The sequence below is a fragment of the Curcuma longa genome, chromosome 6, assembly GCF_044706935.1.
Source record: "Curcuma longa cultivar G26 ecotype Majalengka, Jawa Barat chromosome 6, ITB_CL_G26_1.1, whole genome shotgun sequence".
In the NCBI taxonomy this organism is placed as follows: Eukaryota; Viridiplantae; Streptophyta; class Magnoliopsida; order Zingiberales; family Zingiberaceae; genus Curcuma; species Curcuma longa.
The window spans coordinates 4,628,101-4,650,508 of record NC_133866.1 but is presented as its reverse complement, the minus strand read 5'-3'; the positions used below and the strand labels follow the sequence as shown (position 1 = coordinate 4,650,508).

Sequence of the window (22,408 nt, the reverse complement as noted above, 5' to 3'; positions counted from 1 at the left end):
TTTAAAATTTTTATTTAGTTTTATTTTTTAAATTAATTTTATTTAAAAATAGCTCTCATATATTTTAAATTTTATTTTATTTTATTTTTTAAATTAATTTAATTTATTATTTTTTTCATCATTTTTTCAATTTTTATTTAATTTTATTTTTTAATCAATTTTGTTTATTATTTTTTATCAATACTTTATTTTTAGAATTTTATATAAATTTTATTTAGTTTTATTTTTTAATCAATTTTGTTTATTATATTTTTTCAATTTTATATAAATTTTTAATTTTTTTCAATTTTCATTAAAATTAAAAATATATATATAAGTAAAATAAAATAAAAAACAAAAAAAGGGTAAAATAGTCATTTGAATGGGAGAGAGAGAGGTGGAGAGGGGGGTGCGGTGTCAGGAGGGGTGGAAAAAGCAATTTACCAAAAAAATCTCACGCCTTTGACCTTTCTTTACGTCTCCAACTCCCACGCCTCACCTACTCCCGCTTGGAGTCGAGTAGCTTCCAATGAGTCCCTAGTTGAAGTATCCTCCAGTATTGCTAACTGCATCGAAATGAAATTTTAGTGTTCGATTTGAATCATATAGAAGCTCAGTTCATGAATTTTTGATGACTAGTAGTTTATTGGACTTATGATTTTCCAGCTTTAGATAACCTTTAATGAATGCTTATAGAATTTGCACACTCAAAAATAAAAGTTAAGAGGACACTAGAAATTATTTTTGATAAGGTTCTTTCGATGTTTAAGTTATACTAAGAAAGTAAAATATTTATGTTCTTTTTGTTTAGAAGGGATGGAAGGTTCATTAACTTAACACGTGTTACCTTATTTGAGAGAAAGGAAAGAGAATGTTTGGTATTATCTTATTTGAGAGGAAGGAAAGTGAATGAAGATTAAATATATAAAGGTATAAAAATATCTTCACTTTCTAAAAAAGATAACGTATGTAGTAGAGGACGGATGATAAATTATAAAATTCTATCAATATTGCATATAAAAGTTTGGATATAGAAGGTTCTAAAATAAACATATACTCATTGGATAAGTTTCTATAATCGGAATAGAAGAAGATTATGATTATTTGTTTTTATCCTCTTAAGTTTTATCTTCGAAAAGATTTACGGTGAGGGTCGACATCGACGTCAATGTCATGGAGTACAAGCAATTGGACATTGGACGGTGACGACGTACGTTATCTGAGGAATGACAGCGCAAAGATGAGATATCTAAATAGATAACTTAATTTGACAATCAATATTTTAAAATAGAAATAAAATTAGAATATAATATTTTTGAATTCTCATGAACATGAAAGAAGGATAAAATTTATCTTTCTCTCTCCTTCTCCTTCTTAACTCACTTCATCTCAAGTAAAGATGAAAATTCTTCTTCTCCTTATTTACCCTCTCCTTCTCTTTCTTTAATAACATTTTATTTTAATCTGGCTTGAGTCTATCCGACTGACTCGAATTGACATCTTTGATTACATTTATGCAAGAATTATAATAAAATAAATATTTTTCCCCAATAAGATATTAAATAAGATAGAATACTCTTTAAAATAATCACATATTAAAAATATATTAATTTCCATATGAAGCATAACTAACCATTAGCTATAGTTAATTTTATATTCTTAAAGGCTAAACAAAATAGCATTTGCTATATTGTTTAATATACACTATTTTAAATTAGGGGTATCAATTCGGATGGATCGAGTGAATTCGATTTGGATCAAAATAAAAATATTTTTAAAAATTTCAACCCAAATTTGACATGAACGATACATTGAACCCAAACTCAACTTAAAAATTATAAATCCGAACTCGAACCCAAACTCAAATAACTTGATTAGTTTGTTTTTTTACTATTTTCTCTCATAAATTTTCAATTCTATCTCATACTAACCTTCTGGTATTATGTATATTAAAATATCTTAATTTTTAAATCAAAATTTGATTTGATTTTAAAAAAATTTCTCCATCTTAAATTCAATTAAATCGGATAATCCGAATCCAATCTGATCCAAAAAAAAAATCATCAGTCAGATTTAGAATTCAATAAACAAATCATCTATCCTAATTGCATCAGCTACTACAAATTAAAGCTCTATATGCATTACTTGGGGATCGCAATCAAAGGATGCTGGGCATCTGGGTTGGCCGCTGCGTGAGCTTGATTTAGATCATAAGTATTATTTTTCGCATACAATTCAAACTTTGTGACTATTTATTTAATTAGATCATAAGTATTTCGATATCATTGATGAGGTTTTGCTATCGCTTCCAGTGCATATATAGTTAAGTAGGTTATGATGGATTATACTTGTTAAAATAATGGATCGAATTTTCGTGTCTTAATTAATAGAATAACAAAAACATACAAATAAAGATAAGAATATTGATGTGGTTCACAATTAATCTGCATTTAAAAAAAATAAGTATATATATATATATATATATATATATATATATATATATATATATATATATATATATATATATATATATATATATATATATATATATATATATACTGCGCGGCGAAAAAAATCCGATCCCGTGCGCGATCAATCCACGCTGTCCACGCCCGATCGCGATCAACCCACACCGTCCAAAAATCACAATTGCACAGTGTTTCTCCTCGGACCTTCGCCGCTTCCCGGCGTCCGTTCATCGCCGTCCGACCACCGATTGCCGCCGGACCGGACCCGTTGGAACCGCAACTCACCGGCGGTCCGGCGGGTGCCGGAATCCGGCCGAATTCCGGCCGAAATCGGCCAACAGACACTGTTGGCCCATTTCGGCCGGAATTCGGTCGGATTCCGACCGAAATCGCCGCCAGACGCTGGCGGCCGATTTCGGCCAGAATCCGATCGGATTCCGGCCGAATCGGGATCGGACTCCGGCCAGATTCCGGCGAAATCAGCCACCAGCGCGTCTGCTCTATTTCGGCCGGAATCCGGTGCCGATGTGTGCGCCGTCGAGTTGCGCTTCCAACGAGCCCGGGATGGTGGCCGGCGGTGACCGGACGGCGACGAACGGCGGCGATGAACGCGGGGAGGTCCGGCGGTCGCGCACGGGAGGTGGGTTTTTTCGTCGGGCGCAGGATATCAGACCTGTATATATATATATATAAATAAGGAAAGCAAAAGTTTAATTAGATAAATCTTTATATATATATATATATATATATATAATTAAATTGTTATAAATGTTGTTCACTTTTGTTGAATTCATCAGATTGATAATTTAAAACTAAAAAAAATAGTAATTGATTTTTTACTATAATTGTTAATTAAGTAATTGACTTTGTCATAGATGTAAATAAATAAAATAATAAACTAAATCTAATGATCACATCTTCTCAAAAGATTTATTTCTTATTTATAAATAATCTACATTAACAATAACAACAATAATAATAATTTTATATCAAATAAAATAAAATTTAAATTTATATCTATGTGCTATATTTTTTCGTTAAAATTATTAAAACCGCCGACACGCATTTAAATAGTCACCGCCGCCGTGCGGCAGAGACAATTCGATGGGCTTGAAGAAGCGCCGGTGCAGGCGCCGACGTGAGCAGGTAAGCGCACCGGCGGAGGACCTCCTCACTTCCCTCCAGGACGACCTCCTCATCTCCATCCTCTCCTTCCTCCCCGTCAAGCAGCGCGTCGCCCTCTCCGCCGTCTGCTCCTGCTTCCGCCGTCTCCTCCCCTCCATCCCCCGACTCGACGCCTTCCGCCTCGACGTCGTGCGCCCTTCCGATGGCGTCGACATCAGCCAGCAGTTCACCTTCCCCCGCGCCCTGATCCGCCAATGCCACCTCGTCTTCCACGACGTCATCGAATTACTTATAATTAAACCCCTCGGGCAGCTGGTCGTCGGCGAACTCGTCGAGGTGGGCGTCGAAGACCTCATCCTCGAAACCTACGGATGCGAAGAGATGTCTTATTCTCAGAGAAATCTGCAGCTTCTTCGGCATCAATTCGCTGAGGAGTCTCTCTTTGCGCAGAATCGTGGTGGGAGGCTTCGGCAACCGCCTCCTTCGGTCCACCATCGCCTGCACCACCTTTCTCACCTCCCTCAAAATGGATCACTGCTTCCTCGGCCTGTACGGAGACTTCAATTTCCTTAACTCCTTCCTTGCCTCCTCCTGCCCTTTCCTCGAGACTCTGCACCTCATATATTGCCTCGAACTCGACGCGAGAAACCTAACCATCCGCTCCACCTCCATTAAGCATCTAGTCCTGTTACACAAGGCCCCCTACATCCGCACCACCGACGTCTGCTGCCCAAAGCTCGAGTCGCTCACTGTCAACGTCACCACTGATCTGCGCATTGAAGCTCCCAAGGTCCAGCACGCGTCGTTGCTTCTCGGGCTCGATCCGCCGGTAGATCCTCCAGATGCATTGACGAAGCTTTTCGGAACTGCTTTTCGATCCGTCCCCGCTTGGCTCATGCTGAATTCTAGCACAACCCCAAACGTAAGAGAAGATAGATAGATAGATAGATATTTTATGCACACTGACATATATAATTTGCTTTGATCGACAGGGATTAGCAGCAGAAAACGAAATTAATAGAATTGTTTCTCCGGAAGACAAAGAGGGCCTCGTGATCTTCAACCTTGACTTCAATCTGAGAGATCAATCGTCGACGATGATATTCACGCAGTTTCTGAAGAAGTGCCAGTATAATTTCTGTCATACCCAATTTGATATACATGTAGGTCCTGCTCATATACAGAGCACCAGGGACGATCAGTTGCTTCATCATGGATCTACAGATGCAGTAGAGCTAATTAAGTTACGAATGATCATGCCCAAGAAGACATTTCGAGGGTTTCTCTCGAAGCAGAAGGAGATGGAGGAGGAGTTAAAGCAGAAGGGATTGAAAAAGTTGAAGAGTCGCACCAGCAGAGATAAATTCCTAGTTGAAGTATCCTCCAATATTGCTAACTGCATCGAAATGAAATTTTAGGATTGCTAACTTATAATCGATAGATAGGAAATGTTTTTCACCCTTTTATTACTTAAAGTACTGTTGTATTTGAATCATACAGTAGTACTGTCATTGTTTACCCTTTATAGTAGCTTCCAATGAGTCCCTTGTTGAAGTATCCTCCAGTATTGCTAAATGTATCGAAATGAAATTTTAGGGTTGCTAACTTGTAATCGATAAGAAGTGTTTTTTAGTGTTGGATTTGAATCATACAGTACCGTCATTGTTTAGAAGCTCAGTTCATGCATTTTTTATAATTAGTTTGTTGTGACTTGTGATTAGATAACCTTTAATTAATGCTTATAGAATCTGCACACCCAAAAATAAAAATAAATGTTAGGAGGAGACTAGAAATTATTTTCGATAAGGTTTCTTCGATGCCTATATTAGAAAGGATATATATATATATATATATATGGAATTCACACATATCTTCACAACAATATAATATTGTCTATTTTAATAATATAGATATCTGACGCCGGACGGGATAGCGATTATCCTGGGGCTATATTGAACGCCGAAAATAATCTTCTAAAACCTATTAATTCGGAAGAATAATAGGAGATTATAAGGAAATAAACGGCATTGCCAAAATTATTATTAAACCAAAACTTTTTTCCTAAACATCAACTCATAACATGTTTATATAGACTCAAACTTTAAGAAAGATTCCTCGTAAAAAGGAAAATTTCTTAACAGACTCAATCTTAAAAATCCTAAACGGATTTAAAAAAATTCTAAAATAAAAAAATAGAACTTTTCAAAACTACTCTAAATATCAAAAACTCTAAAAATAAAAATTATCAAAATTAATAATAAAAAATCTTTAGAGGCTTCTACATCAGTCACCCCAGGTTGAAAGAAACTCGTCCTCAAGTTTAGAGTAGCGTCAGGTGGTCGCCTAGGAAGAAGATCATCTTGCACCAAATCAATAAAATTAATTAGTTGCTGGGCTTTAGAAATTCTCGTCGATTCGCTAATGAATATGACATCAGGAGGCCACAGGTCGATCATTTTCCTTGTTGGTAGCCTCAATCGTCTTTCTTCAAAGCCCAAAAGAAAAATTGATAGCCTCGATTTCTTCTCATTACAACTCAAAAGGAAATATAATTGTATTGAAAGACATAAACTAATCATGTTTCTAGATGCTCCTGCATCAATATCTTCATTTTGTAATTATCTCAAGATCTTTTTCATATATGTTCAATGTAAGACTTTGATTGTATCTCAACAATCTACGGGTCCGAGTCTCAACAGATCCACCCATTTTGTAATCATCCTCCGTGAACGAACCTTGCGGAGGAACCCTTAGGTTTTCGAGATATTGGATTCTCACCAATGTTTGCATTATTCAAATCGACATTCTCGCTTCCGTTTCGTCCACACCTACTTGTGCGGGTGCTTCACTCTAAGGTAGAATATTCTCGCCAATAAGAAAGAATATTGATGTGGTTCACAATTAACCTTCATTTACGAAAAAATAAGTTTATATATATAAAATAAAAATAAAAGTTTAATTAGATAAATCTTTGTAGCAAGGACCTTTTAATATTTCTTAAATTCTCTTGCAATATCGACGGAGATAAGTGAAAAATTATTTAATTTTAAGGATATATAAATCTCTTCTTTTGCACTTAATAATTTAAATTTAAATTACGGATAAAACTCTTCTCAGATAAATTTAAATACTAAGAAATTACATAATTAAATTGCCATAAATATTGTTCACTTTTGTTGAATTCATCAGATTGATAATTTAAAACTAAAAAATTAGTAACTGATTTTTTACTATAATTGTTAAGTAATTGACTTTGTCATAAATATAAATAAATAAAATAATGACTAAATCTAATAAGTATATCTTCTCATAAGATTTTTCTTAATTAAAACGACCATATAATAATCTATATTAACAATAACAATAATAATTTTATATAAAATAATATAAAAGTTAAATGTATATTTATCTGATATTTTTTTTCGGTAACGTTATTAAAACCGCCGGCGCGCATTTAAATAGCCACCGCCGCCGTCCGGCAGAGACAGCAGTTCGATAGACGCGATGGAGCGCCAATGCAAGCGCCGGCGTGAACAGGTAAGCGCACCGGCGGAGGACCTTCTCACTTCCCTCCAGGACGACCTCCTCATCTCCATCCTCTCCTTCCTCCCCATCAAGCAGCGCGTCGCCCTCTCCGCCGTCTGCTCCCGCTTCCGCAGTCTCCTCACCTCCATCCCCCGACTCGACGCCTTCCGCCTCGACGTCGTTCAACCTTCCGGCGGCGTCGACATCAGCCATCAGTTCACCTTCCCCCGCGCCCTGATCCGCCAATGCCACATCGTCTTCCACGACGTCACCGAATTACCTAAACCCCTCCGGCAACTGCTCGTCGGCGAACTCATTGAGGTGGGCGTGGAAGATCTCATCCTCGAAACCTCCGGATACAGGATATGGTTTAATCTCAGCTGGGAAAGCTGCAGCTTCTTCGGCATCAAGTCGCTGAGGAGTCTCTCTTTGCGCAGAGTCAAGGTGGTATTAGGCTTCTGCAACCGCCTCGTTCCGTCCACCGTCGCCTTCACCACCTTTTTCACCTCCCTCAAAATGGATCAGTGCATCATCCTCCTCGACATGTACGACGGAAGCTTTAATTTCCTTTGTGCCTTCCTCGCTTCCTCCTGCCCTTTTCTCGAGACTCTGCATTTCATAGATTGCGATGACTTCAACGTGCGCAACCTAACCATCCACTCCACCTCCATCAAGCATCTAGTGTTGGAAATTTGAATGGAAAAAAAATAATAATGGAAGGAGGAAGTTCCTTTGTGAATGGAAATTTAGTCTCACATTGAAAGTTTTAAGACATAGTAGTTGGTTTATATTGTGTCATAAGAATTAATGTTATGAACAAATGCTTAGAGTGCAAATCCAGGGCCCGGATTGCATTATTTGTAAGGTAATTGTGTGTGAGCGCGACCTGTGTGCATTAAATATCGGACCGGTCAGGGTAAAATTGATCCAAGTGAATGAATCAACATTTTGCCACTTGAAAATATTTTCTTTTGCTCAAATGAACGTTCATACATAAATGCATGAACGTTATGCTTGCTAAATGCATAAACGTATGTATGAATGTCAGTTATTGGCATGTAAACGTACATGTAAAGACTCTATATAAGAGTCCAAATATTGAGCTAAGGTATATATATATATATATATATATATATATATAAAAACAAGAAGCCACCACCACCTCCCCATCTCTCTCACTCATGTTAGCATTCAGGTACACCTCAGTTCGTCGCGATTTGTCTGTGCATGGTGGACAACGCGGTTTTGTCGTTGTATCCTGAGAAACAGACGTCTGTCGAAACCTCTAAGCATCACCGAAGGGGACGAATCTGTTTTAAAGAAACTGCGTTGAACGCAGGCCTCGACTCGACACTCGGTGAGTCGATCATGCGATTGACTTAGCATTGGTGATCAAGAAAACACCAGTCCCTGCTGGCAATTTGAAATTATCAGTTCAAGTCATCTCTACAGATAAGTTGAATTGTATTATAATTCAATAAAATATTAATCTCTCCGGTAAAGATTATCAAGCATCTAGTCCTATTACACATCGCCCCCAACTTCCACACCATCGACGTCCGCTGCCCAAAGCTTGAGTCGCTCACCGTCGACGTCGTCGCTTGCCTGCGCATCGAAGCTCCCAAGGTCCAGCACGCGTCATTACTTCTCCGCCTCTATCCGCCGGTAGATCCTCCAGATGCATTGATGAAGCTTTTCAAAACTGCTTTTCGAACCGTCGCTGTTTGGCTCATGCTGAATTCTAGCACAACCCCAAACGTAAGAGAAGATATATAGATCGATCGATCTTTTATGTATATACTAACATATATAATTTGCTTTGATCGACAGGGATTAGCAACAGAAAACGAAATTTATAGAATTGTTTCTTCGGAACACAAAGACCACGTCGTGATCTTCAACCTCGACTTCAATCTGAAAGATCAATCGTCGACTATGATATTCAGTCAGTTTCTAAAGAATTGTCGTTACAATCATGACCAATTTGATATACGTGTAGGTGCTGCTCATATACAGAGCACCAAAGAAACAACAGCAAGGGACGATGATCAGTTGCTTCCTAATCTCTTTCTCCCGCCACCCTCTGCCGCCGTCCTCTGACGCACCACGTTGGCTCTTGGTTTGAAAGGATATTACCAACTGCCTTCACCTGGAGTTCTGGGTGCAGTTCGGAGCGTTTTAAGCATTTCGAGCAAATACCATCATGTTTGCATGATTCGACCTTGGAAGCGGCGATTTTTACCTTGGAAGCGGTGGAGGAAGTCCTCCACGTGGATCTCGAGCAACGCGTGGTGGAGGCGGCAGACAAGTTCCTCGGAGTCCTGCATCGTGGTCCGGAGCAGAGGAGGGCATCATCGAACAGCAGAGTCCTCGCCGCCGCCTACTGTGGAGAAGACGCCGACGCCTCTTTCCGTGTCCAGTCGCCCCTTCAGTCGCTGTCAGCATAACCTGCCGACCTTCGAACCTCATTGCGTGGTGATCGGGCAAGATATTGCTGGCGACTTACCGCTCTTTCAATATCTAATCGCCTTAACCAGCGCAAAGATGCTGATCAGATAAGCCTGCTAGATGTCGTGGTTGTCCGAATGCTGATCATGCTTGCATTCATTGCCCCAACATTGAGTGTCATTATTGCCACAAAAAGGGTCATGCCCGTCAGAACTGCCCAGCAAAACTGAGTCGCAGATCTTCTACAACTGGCTCTTCCTCCTCCATAACCGCCGTCACAAAGGTTTTGCAGCCGCCTCAGCCCACTACTCCTACCCTTATGGATATCCATAAACTGCTCACTCAGGTTTTATCTACCAATCCTTCATGACTTATCAGCTTAGAACTCGACAAACTGTTCTCGAAGATTCTGCGTCGCAACCATATCACCTTGAACATTAATCTGCTACATCTATAAAATCTCTCGCCACCTCGCCTCCCATTCACACTGCAAATGGTGCACCCATGTACATCACATACTGGTCATGCCACTTCACCATCTCTCCAGATGTCTACTACATTCCCCATTTAACATTAAACCTTGTCTCATTTGTTAGTTGGTTTAGTAGGGACTTTACTGTTATTTTCACGTCTTCTGGTGTACAGGTTCAGGATTCGCAGACGGGCCAGATTCTTGGGACGGGGCGCAAGAAAGGTCGCCTGTTTGAGCTTTGTTCCCTTCAACCTTATCCTTCTATCTCTGCTGTCGTTCTCCTTCTTCCATCTATCAGTGGCATCTCAGACTTGGGCATGCTTCATCACATAACCTCCATCTCTTGCTGCTAAAGGTTTTTTTGGTTCTATTAAATTTGAATCTTTTGATTGTGTGCATTGCAAGCTTGGCAAACAACCAGCACTCTCTTTCTCAAATAATCATTCTATTGCTGATAAACCTTTTTCCCAGCCTTACTGAGCATTTGGGCTCCTCTCCATCTGGAACGTTCAAAGGTTATCGATATTTTGTAATCTTTGTTGATGATTATTCCCGATTCACTTGGATTTATTTCTTGAAAAATCGTTCTGAACTTGCCTCAACTTACTCCACTTTTGCAAAAATGATTCAAACACAATTCTCATGTCCTATTAAAACACTCCGCACTGACAATGCTTTGGAATATAATGATTCTACCTTTCTCAATTTTCTTTCTGCCCAGGGCACTGTTGTTCAACGTTCATGTCCTTACACTTCACAACAAAATGGTAGGGCTGAAACGCAAACATAGGCACATTCTAGATACTGTTCGTGCCATGCTCCTTTCTGCTTCGTGTCCTGATCGGTTTTGGGGGAGAAATGCCCTTCTACTGCTGTCTATACAATCAACCGGATGCCTTCTTCTGTACTTCAGGATGCCATTCCTTACGAGAAACTCTTTGGTCAGCCACCAGATTACTCCATTCTTCGTCCATTTGGCTGTGTCAGTTTCGTCCACCTTCCCCCACATGAACGAAACAAATTGGAGCCTCAGAATCGTCTGTGTTGTTTGTTGGGATATGGGGTAGAACATAAAGGCTATCGTTGTTGGGATCTGTGTCAATCGAATTCGCATTTCTCGTCATGTCACCTTTTGGGAACATAAGATGTTCTCTTCTGAGTCCAAGTTTACCATTCCTTTTCATACTGATTCTCCTTTCTTTGTTTTGGATCCATCTCCTTCTTCTGGATACCGAAGCTTACACAGATTCATGTTGACACTGCCGATGCTTCCCCGTCAACTGATTCCCCTTTCTTTGTTTTGGATCCATCTCCTTTTTCTGCAGGTCCCGAGCTTGACAAGCATCTGTTGACACTGTCGATGCTTCCTCTGTCACCTCAAGCTGACTCATCTGCGTCTCCTGAACAAGCATCTCAAGTCCCTGCTGCCACTGGTCGACGTTCAAGACCCGTGTAAGTCGTCCTCCTTCTCATCTCCTTGATTACCATTGTTTCTCTGCCATTCTATCTAACCATGAGCCTAGGACTTTTCGTGAGGCAAACTGTGATCCAATGTGGCGTGAGGCTATGTCTGAGGAACTGCAGGCTCTTGAGAAGACTGGGACTTGGGATATCGTTGATCTACCACCTGACAAGAAACCTATTAACTGCAAATGGGTGTACAAGATCAAAACAAATTCTGATGGATCTGTTGAGCGCTACAAAGCTCGTCTTGTGGCCAGAGGTTTCTTACAGGAGTACGGCATTGACTATGAAGAGACATTTGCTCCTGTTGCCCGTTTGACTTCTCTACGTTGTCTTTTAGCTATTGCTGCTGCTCGTCGATGGTCTCTTCACCAGTTGGATGTGAAGAATGCTTTTCTTCATGGAGATCTTTCTGAGGAGGTTTATATGAGTCCGCCGCCAGGTTCAGACATTTCGGGGAAGGTATGTAAGTTACGTCGTGCTCTTTATGGTCTGAAGCAGGCACCACGAGCTTGGTTCGCCAAGTTCAGCTCAGCACTTATTCAGTATGGGTTTACCGCCTCTCCCTATGACTCTGCTTTATTCATTCGTCGCTCCTCATCCGGGATTATTATTCTATTGTTATATGTTGATGATATGGTGATCACTGGAGACGATGCCTCTGGAATATCTGATTTGCAGACCTATCTTCATCAGCATTTTGATATGAAGAGTCTTGGTAAGCTGCGTTACTTTCTAGGTCTTGAGATTTCCGACACGGCAGATGGTATCTATTTGTCCCAGGCAAAGTATGCTTCTGACCTCATCTCCCGTGCTGGTCTGACTGACAGCAAGACTGCATCAACTCCACTTGAGGCAAACTGTCGTCTCACTCCTCTCGATGGCGCCCCTCTTGAGGACCCCACACTCTATCGCCAGTTAGTGGGCTCCCTGATATATCTGACAGTCACTCGTCCTGACATAGCTCATGCAGTTCACATCGTTAGTCAGTTCATGACTAGTCCCTGTACAGCTCATCATTCTGCTGTATTACGTATTCTTCGCTATGTTAAGGGCACTCTTCTACATGGTCTTCACTTCTCTGCTGATTCATCATTGGTGCTCACTGGTTACTCTGATGCTGATTGGGCAGGCGATCCCACTGACCGACGCTCCATCACTGGTTATTGTTTCTTCTTGGGTGATTCCCTTGTTTCCTGGCGAAGCAAGAAACAGACTGTCGTTTCTCGTTCCAGTGCTGAGTCAGAGTATCGTGCACTTGCTGATTCTACTTCCGAGCTTCTTTGGATTCGACGACTTCTCTCTGATCTTGGCATTCCTCAACCGCCAGCCACCGATCTTCATTGTGATAGTCAGAGTGCCATTCAAATTTCTCGAAATGATGTGTTTCATGAGCGCACTAAGCACATCGAGATCGATTGTCATTTTGTACGGCAGCATGTTGGTGCTTGCACGTGCAATTGCAGTCCGTGTCTACCGAACATCAGATTGCAATATTTTCACCTGAAGTCCCTCTTCCGGGTCGCTTCTATGGGTTATCGAGCAACTCAAGCTGATCTCTACTCTACCACCTTAAGTTTGAGGGGGTGTTAGAATATTTAATTTATTATATTAAATATTCTGTTATATATTCTATTAATATTCTGTTTAGAATAAATCGTCTAGAATGTTGGGTTCGACGTTCAGTTCAGATCCCTTATCTCCTCCTTCGAGTCCCCTAATCCTTGTTATCAGCGGACCAAGTGGTGTTGGCAAAGATGCAGTGATCAAGGTAATATGCCATATTTGCTGCATATGTTAAGGTTGCCCAACCTGACTTGAGCATTCATAATCAGTGCCATGCGGACCTTTTTCTAGATTAAAACGTTCCTTTGTCGATGTGTCTGACAATATCTACTGTTTTACTTGATTTATTGCACTCAACAGATATGTGAAATCTAGGAGGGTCTCTCATCTTGTTAGAGGAAGATGTTTACTTTATGCAAACTCATTTGAGTAAGCAAGTAAGCAAAAAATATTTAACTCTTTTTGTTTAACCACTAGTTCTGAACCAGAAGGCTAAATGTGGAGTCAATTCTTCTATTGTAGTGGCTGGCTGATACACCATTGTCACTTTGTTTATCTTCATCACGGACAGCCTATTAAATTCTATACAATGCTATTACTTTGGGCTAACTTTCCAAATAATGTTTCATGACCCAACAAAAACCTAAAAATATACAAAATGGTTAGGCACCTTGATGATCTATCATGTGAAGGATTTATGCCTCATACACACCTAAAAAAAAGCAGGTAATTTTCATTATCATGTGAAAATCATAGAGCATCATTTTATTATTTTATGCAATTTTATGATCTATCTTGTTAGAGGAAAGATGTTTACTCTTATTCAAACTCATATGAGTGAGCAAAGAATATTTAACTTTTTTTGTTTGACTCCTAGTTCTAAACCAGAAGGGGCTAAATATGCAGTCAATTCTTTTGTAGTGGCTCGTGCACTATTGTCATTTTGCTTAATCTTCATCGTGGACAACCTGTTAAGTTTGATACTCACAATGCTATTACTTAATGGGGCTAACTTTCATATAATGTTGCATCACCCAATAAAAACCAAAAAGTAGGACATTTGGCCCACAGACTTGTCATAAAAAACCAAGCGATTAGGCACCTTGATGATCTATCATATAAGGGATTTATTACACCTAAAAAAGAGAGGCAGTTTTCATTAATGTGTGACAATCATATAGTATCGTTTGAGTCAATATTGCTGTCAAGATAAAATCACTTTTTTCTTTGAAAAACAAAATGCAATTAAAGATCAGTTGAATATCCTGAATCCAATTTATATTTTCTGTAAATTGATTTGATTTTTTTAATTTTCAAAAAACATTTATTTGATAATGTAACTTGCGTCATGTTGTCATACTTTTTTCTTGTTTTGTTAGAGTCTTGTGTCTGCAATCGTGTTATGGGGTGGGTAGTGTCTGTTTGATTATTTTTTTTCTGTTAGGATTTTGTTTTCATCGAAGCCTGCCTGATCATGCTTACTATTGTCTTAATAGAGGCTACAAGAAGTTCGGGAGGGGATTCATTTTGTTGTCACAGCAACTAGCAGAGCACAACGTCCTGGTGAAGTTGATGGGAAGGATTATTTTTTTGTTACAAAAGAGAAGTTCCTGTCAATGGTTCAAAGGAATGAGCTATTGGAATATGCCCTGGTTTATGGTGACTATAAGGGAATTCCGAAGCAGCAGGTATGCACAAACATTTTGCTCTTATCAAATGTTAAATCACTTATCACGAACAATTACTTCAGTCATAGAATTATTGTACTAATGTTTGATTTACTATAGATGGTTAATGTTGGCAATCTTTCCTTGACAGGAGAACAACAACAGATCTTAATTTTAATTTTAGGAGGAATAATCTCTTTCATAAACTTTAGAAGTCTTTTCTTCTGCTATGATGCTTAGAGTTATCATTGTGCACATTTCCTTTTCTTATTTTTGTCATTATTTCAGTGATTATTTCGTGGCGCATGTTAATGGAGCAATATTTTCATTTATCTGATTTGGTGCACTTATCTTCTATGACATCTCAACAAATCTTCATCTAGATTCGAGAATACATGGCTAAAGGTTTTGACATCGTGTTGAGAGTGGACATACAAGGCGCTTCGACTCTGAGATCAATACTAGGAAAATCAGCAGTCTTCATCTTTCTGGTCGCAGAGAGTGAAGCTGCACTTGTGAACAGACTTATTGCTCGTGATACAGAATCACCCGAAATGCTCTTCGTTAGAATTGCCACAGCCAGGGAGGAGGTGAAGCACATGAAGAAATTCGACTATGTGGTCGTCAATGCTGAGGGGAAACTTGATGGTGCAGTTAAACTTGTAGAATCCATCATCGACGCCGAGAAGGCCACAGTTTCACAGCGAAGAGTCGAAATCTAGTCCAGTTCTTCAAGAGGTAAGCATTACCTTTTTCCCCTTGCATATTTGATTTTACTTTCTGTGAAATAGTTACTTATAGGTATCGTTTGCCGGTCTCAATTCTCAAAGTAACTAGTTCATTCCTTTTAGTTGGAGCATGCATAACTTATCAACCACAACATTGTTATCCCTTGTTTTTTACCTCAAATTTGTTTTTGGAGCAAAAAGGGTGGAGATTTTGTTGTTATGATGCAATTATTCCCATTTTTCTGATCTGTTGTATCAATTGCGAAGCTAAAGTCATCCTGCTGCTAGTAAATTTCAGACAGAAGTATCATCAATATCACCCAAACGGGATCTAAAGGTCAGTATTTGCATGATGATCCTGGTTTACTATTTTGCCAATCGAAATATTTCATTTTCTTTCATCGCTAAGTTGGTGTTTATTGGTAGCCTCACTTGAAATTTTAAATGGAATGAATCTGTTAGAAAAAATGATGATAAATCTCAGTCAGTCTCGTGGACTCAATTCCTGGGGTGGCCGGTCCAGTTCCATGGAAGTTTCCCACCGACCACCAGGGTTAATCGGGAAGCGCAAACGGCGGTCAATCCAGATGCCTAACATCCTTTGATTGCGTTCCCTATTTGGAGGAAAATTCCTGCAAATATGCCGTAGCTGGGGATCGAACCGCGGGTCCCTAGATCACAATCCGGATGTCCTACCGTTCTCCAATGAATCTTTTAGAGGTCGACTTACAAGGAGTTGTGCTTCTAATTTATTGATAGATAAACCAAGAGAAAGATCGTTTATGTTCAAACATATGGAGTGTACATATAGGAGTGATATCCTGTGCGTCTGAAAATATGTGACTGTGCGCGACATAATATTCAGAAGAATTTTCAACACTTAGAATAATAAATATTTTTTTATTTTCATTTTCATTTTTTTATGTTTAATATTATAACTCAATCTCTAAATTGTAAAGAGAAAATCTTAAATGATTTAATCCTAAAAAAATAAAAAATAATTTTTATTTAATTTTTTTGTAAAAAAAAATTATAATAATTTTTATTTTAAATTTTTTTGTTTAATATTATAATTCAATTTCTAAACTCTAAAGGAAAAAAATTTTAAATGGTTTAATCGTAAAATAAAATATATAAAAGAATATTATTGTAGGTGTTTAGAATTTTTTTTTAATTCCTATGTTGCATACAGTTGTCGATTTTTAATATGGGTAAGATATTAATTATATATATATATAAATTATATATATATATATATATATATATATATTTATTGATGTCTCTACAGATGTAGTGTAGTATTAGAGTATTCGAGAATAATAAAAGGATCAAAGTATGAATTCTAAATAGGATGAATATTTTAGAGGTTTATGTTGTTTGAGTGTGTATAAGTTATCTTTTGGATTTATTCGATAGATAAATTGAATTAGACGGATAAAATCTAAACATCTAGATTATAAAATAAATAAATATTATCTTAGTTTTATGGATTTGAAAGTATCGATTATGCATTAGTTGGATGTTGTTTTAGAGATAATATTTTGTTTTAGAGTTTAATATTTGGTTTTATAATGTTATTTTGTAAGGATTTTATAATATATATATATATTTAAATTAATATTTAAAAAAAAATAAGACGGGGATGGAGATGGGTATGGGTATGGGGATACCCATAAAAATATCCGCGGGGAAAACCAACCCCGAAACCCGCGGGGATCCCCGAAACCCGCTGGATATCCGAAACCCGACGGGGATGGGGATGATATTTAAATTATGATACCCGACGGGGATGAGGACGGGGATGGTATATAGGTTTGGGTTTCGGGGACGGGGATGGAGAAGGCTTCCCCGCGAACCCCCGAACCCGTTGCCATCCCTACTTAGTTTAAGAATTTGAAAAGTTATGATACCCTAATAAGTCAAAAAAAATTATAGAACTTGCAATTCAAAATCTAATCTATGTAAATTATAGATGAGACTTATGAATTTTTTATATTATTTTTTCTTTCTTCTCTTTAATTCCTCCCCTCTACTAAACATGCATAAGTAAATTTGATATTCTATTTAGTAAAAAAAATATTTATTTAATACACATAAAGTTAATTAAATAAATAAAAATAATAAATAATATTGAAGGACAACATGATGATGGAATCTTTTAATAAAAAATTTAAAATAGGTATGATTTTAAAAAAACAGAGGCTATCCAGTAGAGGCAAACCTGTTGATAGCTAAATAGGATACATCCATCAAATTCAACATCAGATATGCAACCAACAGTCAAAAAATTAAAAGGGATCCTTTTTGGTGGGAAATTAATACAGACCTTTAAATAATAATAACAAAAAATTGTAGTTCCTCATCCACCATAATCTCCAATCTTGAGTTTGTTAACGTATGGAGGAAAGATTTCATCTGCTCTTCCCTGTTTTACTGCAGTATCATAACTGACAAGCAATGCTATAGCTGAGAGAGGGAAGTAGTCTGAAAATCAAGAGTGGTTTTCAACACTACACTGAGCATTATACTTTGTCACTGTGATCTCCAGATTCTGCTAGCAGCCCATGCTTTTGAGACTTATTGGTCGGCGATGAGTACGAAAGACGTCGCTCTTTCCCGCCTGGCTTTGACGATGCCTTTCCGTACCAGATCATACCTAGAACAGCTAAGATCATTCCGAAGATAACATGTAGATTGAGGCCTTCTCTTCCAAATAAGAAGAATCCCAAGACTAGGACTAGGATTGTCTTCATGTGTCCAATGACTTGAAAAGAGACAGCGGTGAACCGTCCTATGCAAATGAACTGACTGAGATTGGTTCCTACGGCGATGGTGCACGAGAGGATGATGAAGAACTGCAAGATAAGAACAAAACAAGTGCTTTACTACTACATTATCAAAGATAACATCTCGAAAGGAAGTTTGGGAACACCAGCATCTACTTACGACGCAGGTGATATTGTAGTCGAATGCATCCACCCTTTTGTTCGTCAACCAATAATCAACAAAAGGGCCTAATACCAATAGCGATGCTGCCTGAAACGGGGCAGTATGTCCAAGGAGGTTGAACGATCCAAGTGAATACTTCTTTTGAAGAAAATGCACATACTGAAGAAGACAGATATCTGCAACTTAGTACAATAGAACAATAGAACCACCAACTTGATGTAAATAAAAGTTATAACTTGAGTTCTAGTGCCCAAAAGGTGTGAGCAAAATATCAGATGTCGAACATATTTGGATCAAAATATATCGATATTTGTCCATATGTTACTTACATATTGTTGCAGAGCAGTGCTCCAAACTGCTATAATAGCAGCTATGAGCCCTTTCATATTGACACTCACATCGGTAACTGTGCAGATGCCAACACCTAAAAGAACTATCAGTATGCTAAGCTTTGTGGCCCTCGAGTATTGAATTTTGTCAAACACAACTTCTAGAAGACATGATACTGGAATCATGCACAGCTTTGCAATCTGTCATTTAATTCCAAAATCATATTACTATATGAAATTCTATGATTTATTAATTGAAAACAGGACAAACCTGATAAAAACCAACTGAATTCCACATCAGACTTATATTCATTCCAACGATAGATAAGTTTCCAAAAAGAACAAATCTCATAAGGTTGGATAAAGGTAAATGAGAAGGTTGAATGTATCCAAGCCACCTAAATACGAGAGTCAGGAGTGTGGTTGTGGCAAAATGTAGGCCGGTCAATGTTGTAGCTGCAGTAGAAAACATATTGCATCATGTAAGAACTGAACAATAAAGATTAAGAAACTTCTAAACTAGTTGATATGTCAAACTTCAATGTAAAAGAACTAGAAAGACGGCATAAAATTATGATTTTCTCCGAGAAAATTAACTCCTACTAAGGAAACTCATCTCACCCTTGATATTAGTTAGAGAAAAAAGGAATGTATATTCACGAGTTTGAGATTATTTTGACATCCATTGGCCGTATTACAAGGCATTACTGCAACATGATAACAGAATTGCAAAAGTAAAATTCTTGTAGGCGTACCGAATGTGAAGCCATATGTTGCCATTAAGGCCTTATTGACCATGATAATTCCGACTGATGTAACAATATTGAACATCCATGCAGCTGCATCCAATGCTGCCTTCCTATCAGCCTTACTTGCAGGTGCCATACTTTCTGCCTTGTACAGTTCTTACAGAATGTCTCTAAATCTCCTGATAACAATTAACATTGCCACACAAACCGCTCCTACCTAAGAAAACATTAACAAAAACGAATAAGCTATCTTTATGAATTATAACAAAAACTCAGAATGTAATAAAGAGACTGTAGATGTGAACATATAGTGGCATTTACCCAGTCAACTCATAGAATCATCCACCTTAGTAACAAATAGTAATTGATCAAAAGAATTGTTTCAGAAAGTTGCAGGATATAGCTTTGATTAAAGCATTTTCTCATCCTAAGTCCTTATCCTAAGCAAAACAAATTTCCTTTTTGATTATACTGGAGTACTTTTGTAATTTACACTTTGTAGAAAGTAGTCCGATTGCAAACGTAGAGAGAAAACTAGGGATTCCAATCTGTTGTGCGTCTTATGTATCAATCACAACTTGTAAGAGGTGTGCAGATAAACATATCAAGGGTTAGTTTCCTTTTGAACTCATTCAGTGGATATAATAACTTTAGTTCTTAAACATAGTTTTTCTAATTGAGTAATTTTAGTTTGATAGTAGAATACAACCAAAGGTACCAATCTCCCATACTTGTGTATCTATCGATCACAACTTGTTTAAATTGCACAGATAAATATACCAAGGAATAATTTCCCTTATCCAGCAACAAGCACTCACCGATCAGATAGAATCACTTCAGTTCCTAGTTATAGTTTTTCTTATTGAGTAATTTTAATTAGTTAGATAGTAGAACACAACTGAAAGGAGTGAATTCATGTGTGATGTGTTCATAAGACGGAAAATCCACGGAAGTAAAATTTCACTAACCATCACAATCTCAAAAAAAAAAAAAAAAGCTTAGATCTAAACAACACATCCAATAGATCTCATCGACTACTCATCAGCGGGAGTCTAAAACCCGGTCCGAATCGAACTCATTGAACTCCAGAGCAAATGCCCACTGCCCGAGCAGAAAGACAAGCATCCAACCCGTCGATCAAAATCACTAGATCCGGCCAAGAAACATCAAAAACCCTAGATTACATAAACCACACACCTCGAATACGATCTAAAGACGATATCCCGCGATATCAAACAAAACCATCAGGAACCAATAAGACAAACAGATCGAAGAAGGCAGTCGATCCAACTCACCGAATCGCGCGAGGGAAGATCCAACTAGCTGAAGCGGCTGCCGGATCCACACTCGGGGAAGGGCGTATCGGGAGGTAGCGGGAGTGAAGAGGCCGTCCAGATCTCGATCTAGCCTGAGATGAGAGGAAGCTGCAGCTTTACTGTCGGTTTGGTTTCCGTTTCCTCCTCGATTTGGTTGCGAGCGAGGAGACGATCGAGCAAGCGGAACTGGCAATTAAGAGTAAGGATTACACTAATGGATACTTTAATTGGATCCGGATCCATTTAACGGGGGTTTTAAATTTTGTCTATTTTAAGTATTTCGCGAATTAGTTTATTATTATACTAAATCAAATTTTCTGTTTTTCCCGTTTACTTTTTCTGCATTGTTGAATCCGCTACTTTAGTGGTTTCAAGGATTAAAGTGGTTTCACAGGTGGATCAAATTTTCTATTTTTCCCATTTACTTGCAAGGATGGAAGGTGGAGACAATGGCAAGCGCAGTCCATATTATTAATGATAGTTAAAATACTAATTAATTTAAATTTATACAGATTATTTGATATCGACGGTTGTGTATATATATATATATATATAATTATTAATTTATTTATATATATACATAATTTTTAAAAAATTTTAATTATTAATTATGTATGAATTTTTAATAAGATCCTACCATTCTACAATTCAATCATGACCAATTCGATGGACAATTATGATGCTAATAACTATGGTTACACCTCTCCTTTCCGCTCTATTAAACGAGACCAGCCGCCAATATTGTTTTGTTCTCAGGGATGAAATGCTAAATAAAAAAATAATACTTAGAGCAATTTGTCATATGGCATTCGAAAATTCATATTTATTTCATGTGTTTGAATTTTTTTTTTGTACTTTGGTAAATTTAATGAAATGAAAATTTCAATCAATGAATAATAAAAATTAAGAAATATTTAATTAAATAATATATACTTTCTCTTTTTCCAAATAGAATCTTTGATTAATTAATTAATTTAATTAGCTGTACATTTACACCTTAACTAATTTGATTAAAAGGTAGAAATTCAGCAAAGAAAAAAAAAGAACGCTATAAATACACAAATAAGATTAGTGTCGTGCATATTCAACTTATTTCAATAAACAATAAACACACAAATAATATTATCTTTCCTAATCTTCATTTGGAAAAGGAGTCTTATATCAATTCATTTTGAAAAGGAGCCTTACACAACTATAAAACCATTACAAAGTGACCTAAAGATAACAAATTTGAATCTTAAAAACAAACTATAGAATCATTACAAAATGAATGAGTAAAACTTTTACGTACACTACTAGATCCTTCCCCAACAGTCAACATTAACGAAAATTTAGTTTACCGAACTATCATTTTTTATCTTATATCAATGCACTTAGTTCCATACCATCTACCTAACACTTATAACTTCAACAATGAGCTTCTCATCAGATGTAGCCAAATTTAAATGATACTAGTTTAGATTCGAGCTCACATGAAAAAAGGGTCTAAAATTTGAAAAATACAACAGAATATTTCTTAAGAAGCACTAGCATATCGACTTAGAGCTATGAACAAGAAGCCCATAATAGGCTCATACATGTTTTGAGAAAAACAAATGTATCTAGTAAAAGTACCCAAAAACG

General features: G+C 37.6%; 2 protein-coding genes and 1 pseudogene across 2 annotated transcripts; 2 read left to right on the top strand and 1 right to left on the bottom strand.

Moving 5' to 3' along the window:
* Positions 1-3,551: 3,551 nt before the first annotated feature.
* On the top strand, positions 3,552-5,168 carry LOC141830470 (uncharacterized; annotated as a pseudogene).
* Positions 5,169-13,147: 7,979 nt separating this feature from the next.
* Positions 13,148-16,286, top strand: LOC141830732 (guanylate kinase 2, chloroplastic/mitochondrial-like). Its single transcript, XM_074718155.1, has 3 exons — positions 13,148-13,252; positions 14,544-14,735; positions 15,098-16,286. The coding sequence occupies exons 1-3, from the start codon at positions 13,148-13,150 to the stop codon at positions 15,434-15,436; spliced, it is 636 nt and encodes a 211-aa protein (XP_074574256.1). The 3' UTR covers positions 15,437-16,286.
* A 1,380-nt stretch (positions 16,287-17,666) lies between these two features.
* LOC141830678 (UDP-rhamnose/UDP-galactose transporter 6-like) lies at positions 17,667-20,961 on the bottom strand. Its single transcript, XM_074718098.1, has 6 exons — positions 20,765-20,961; positions 19,476-19,686; positions 18,992-19,176; positions 18,721-18,921; positions 18,389-18,550; positions 17,667-18,297 (listed from the first exon to the last, which is right to left on the bottom strand). Exons 2-6 carry the CDS (start codon positions 19,603-19,605, stop codon positions 17,965-17,967), a joined length of 1,011 nt encoding a protein of 336 aa, XP_074574199.1. The 5' UTR covers positions 19,606-19,686; positions 20,765-20,961; the 3' UTR covers positions 17,667-17,964.
* Positions 20,962-22,408: the final 1,447 nt, after the last annotated feature.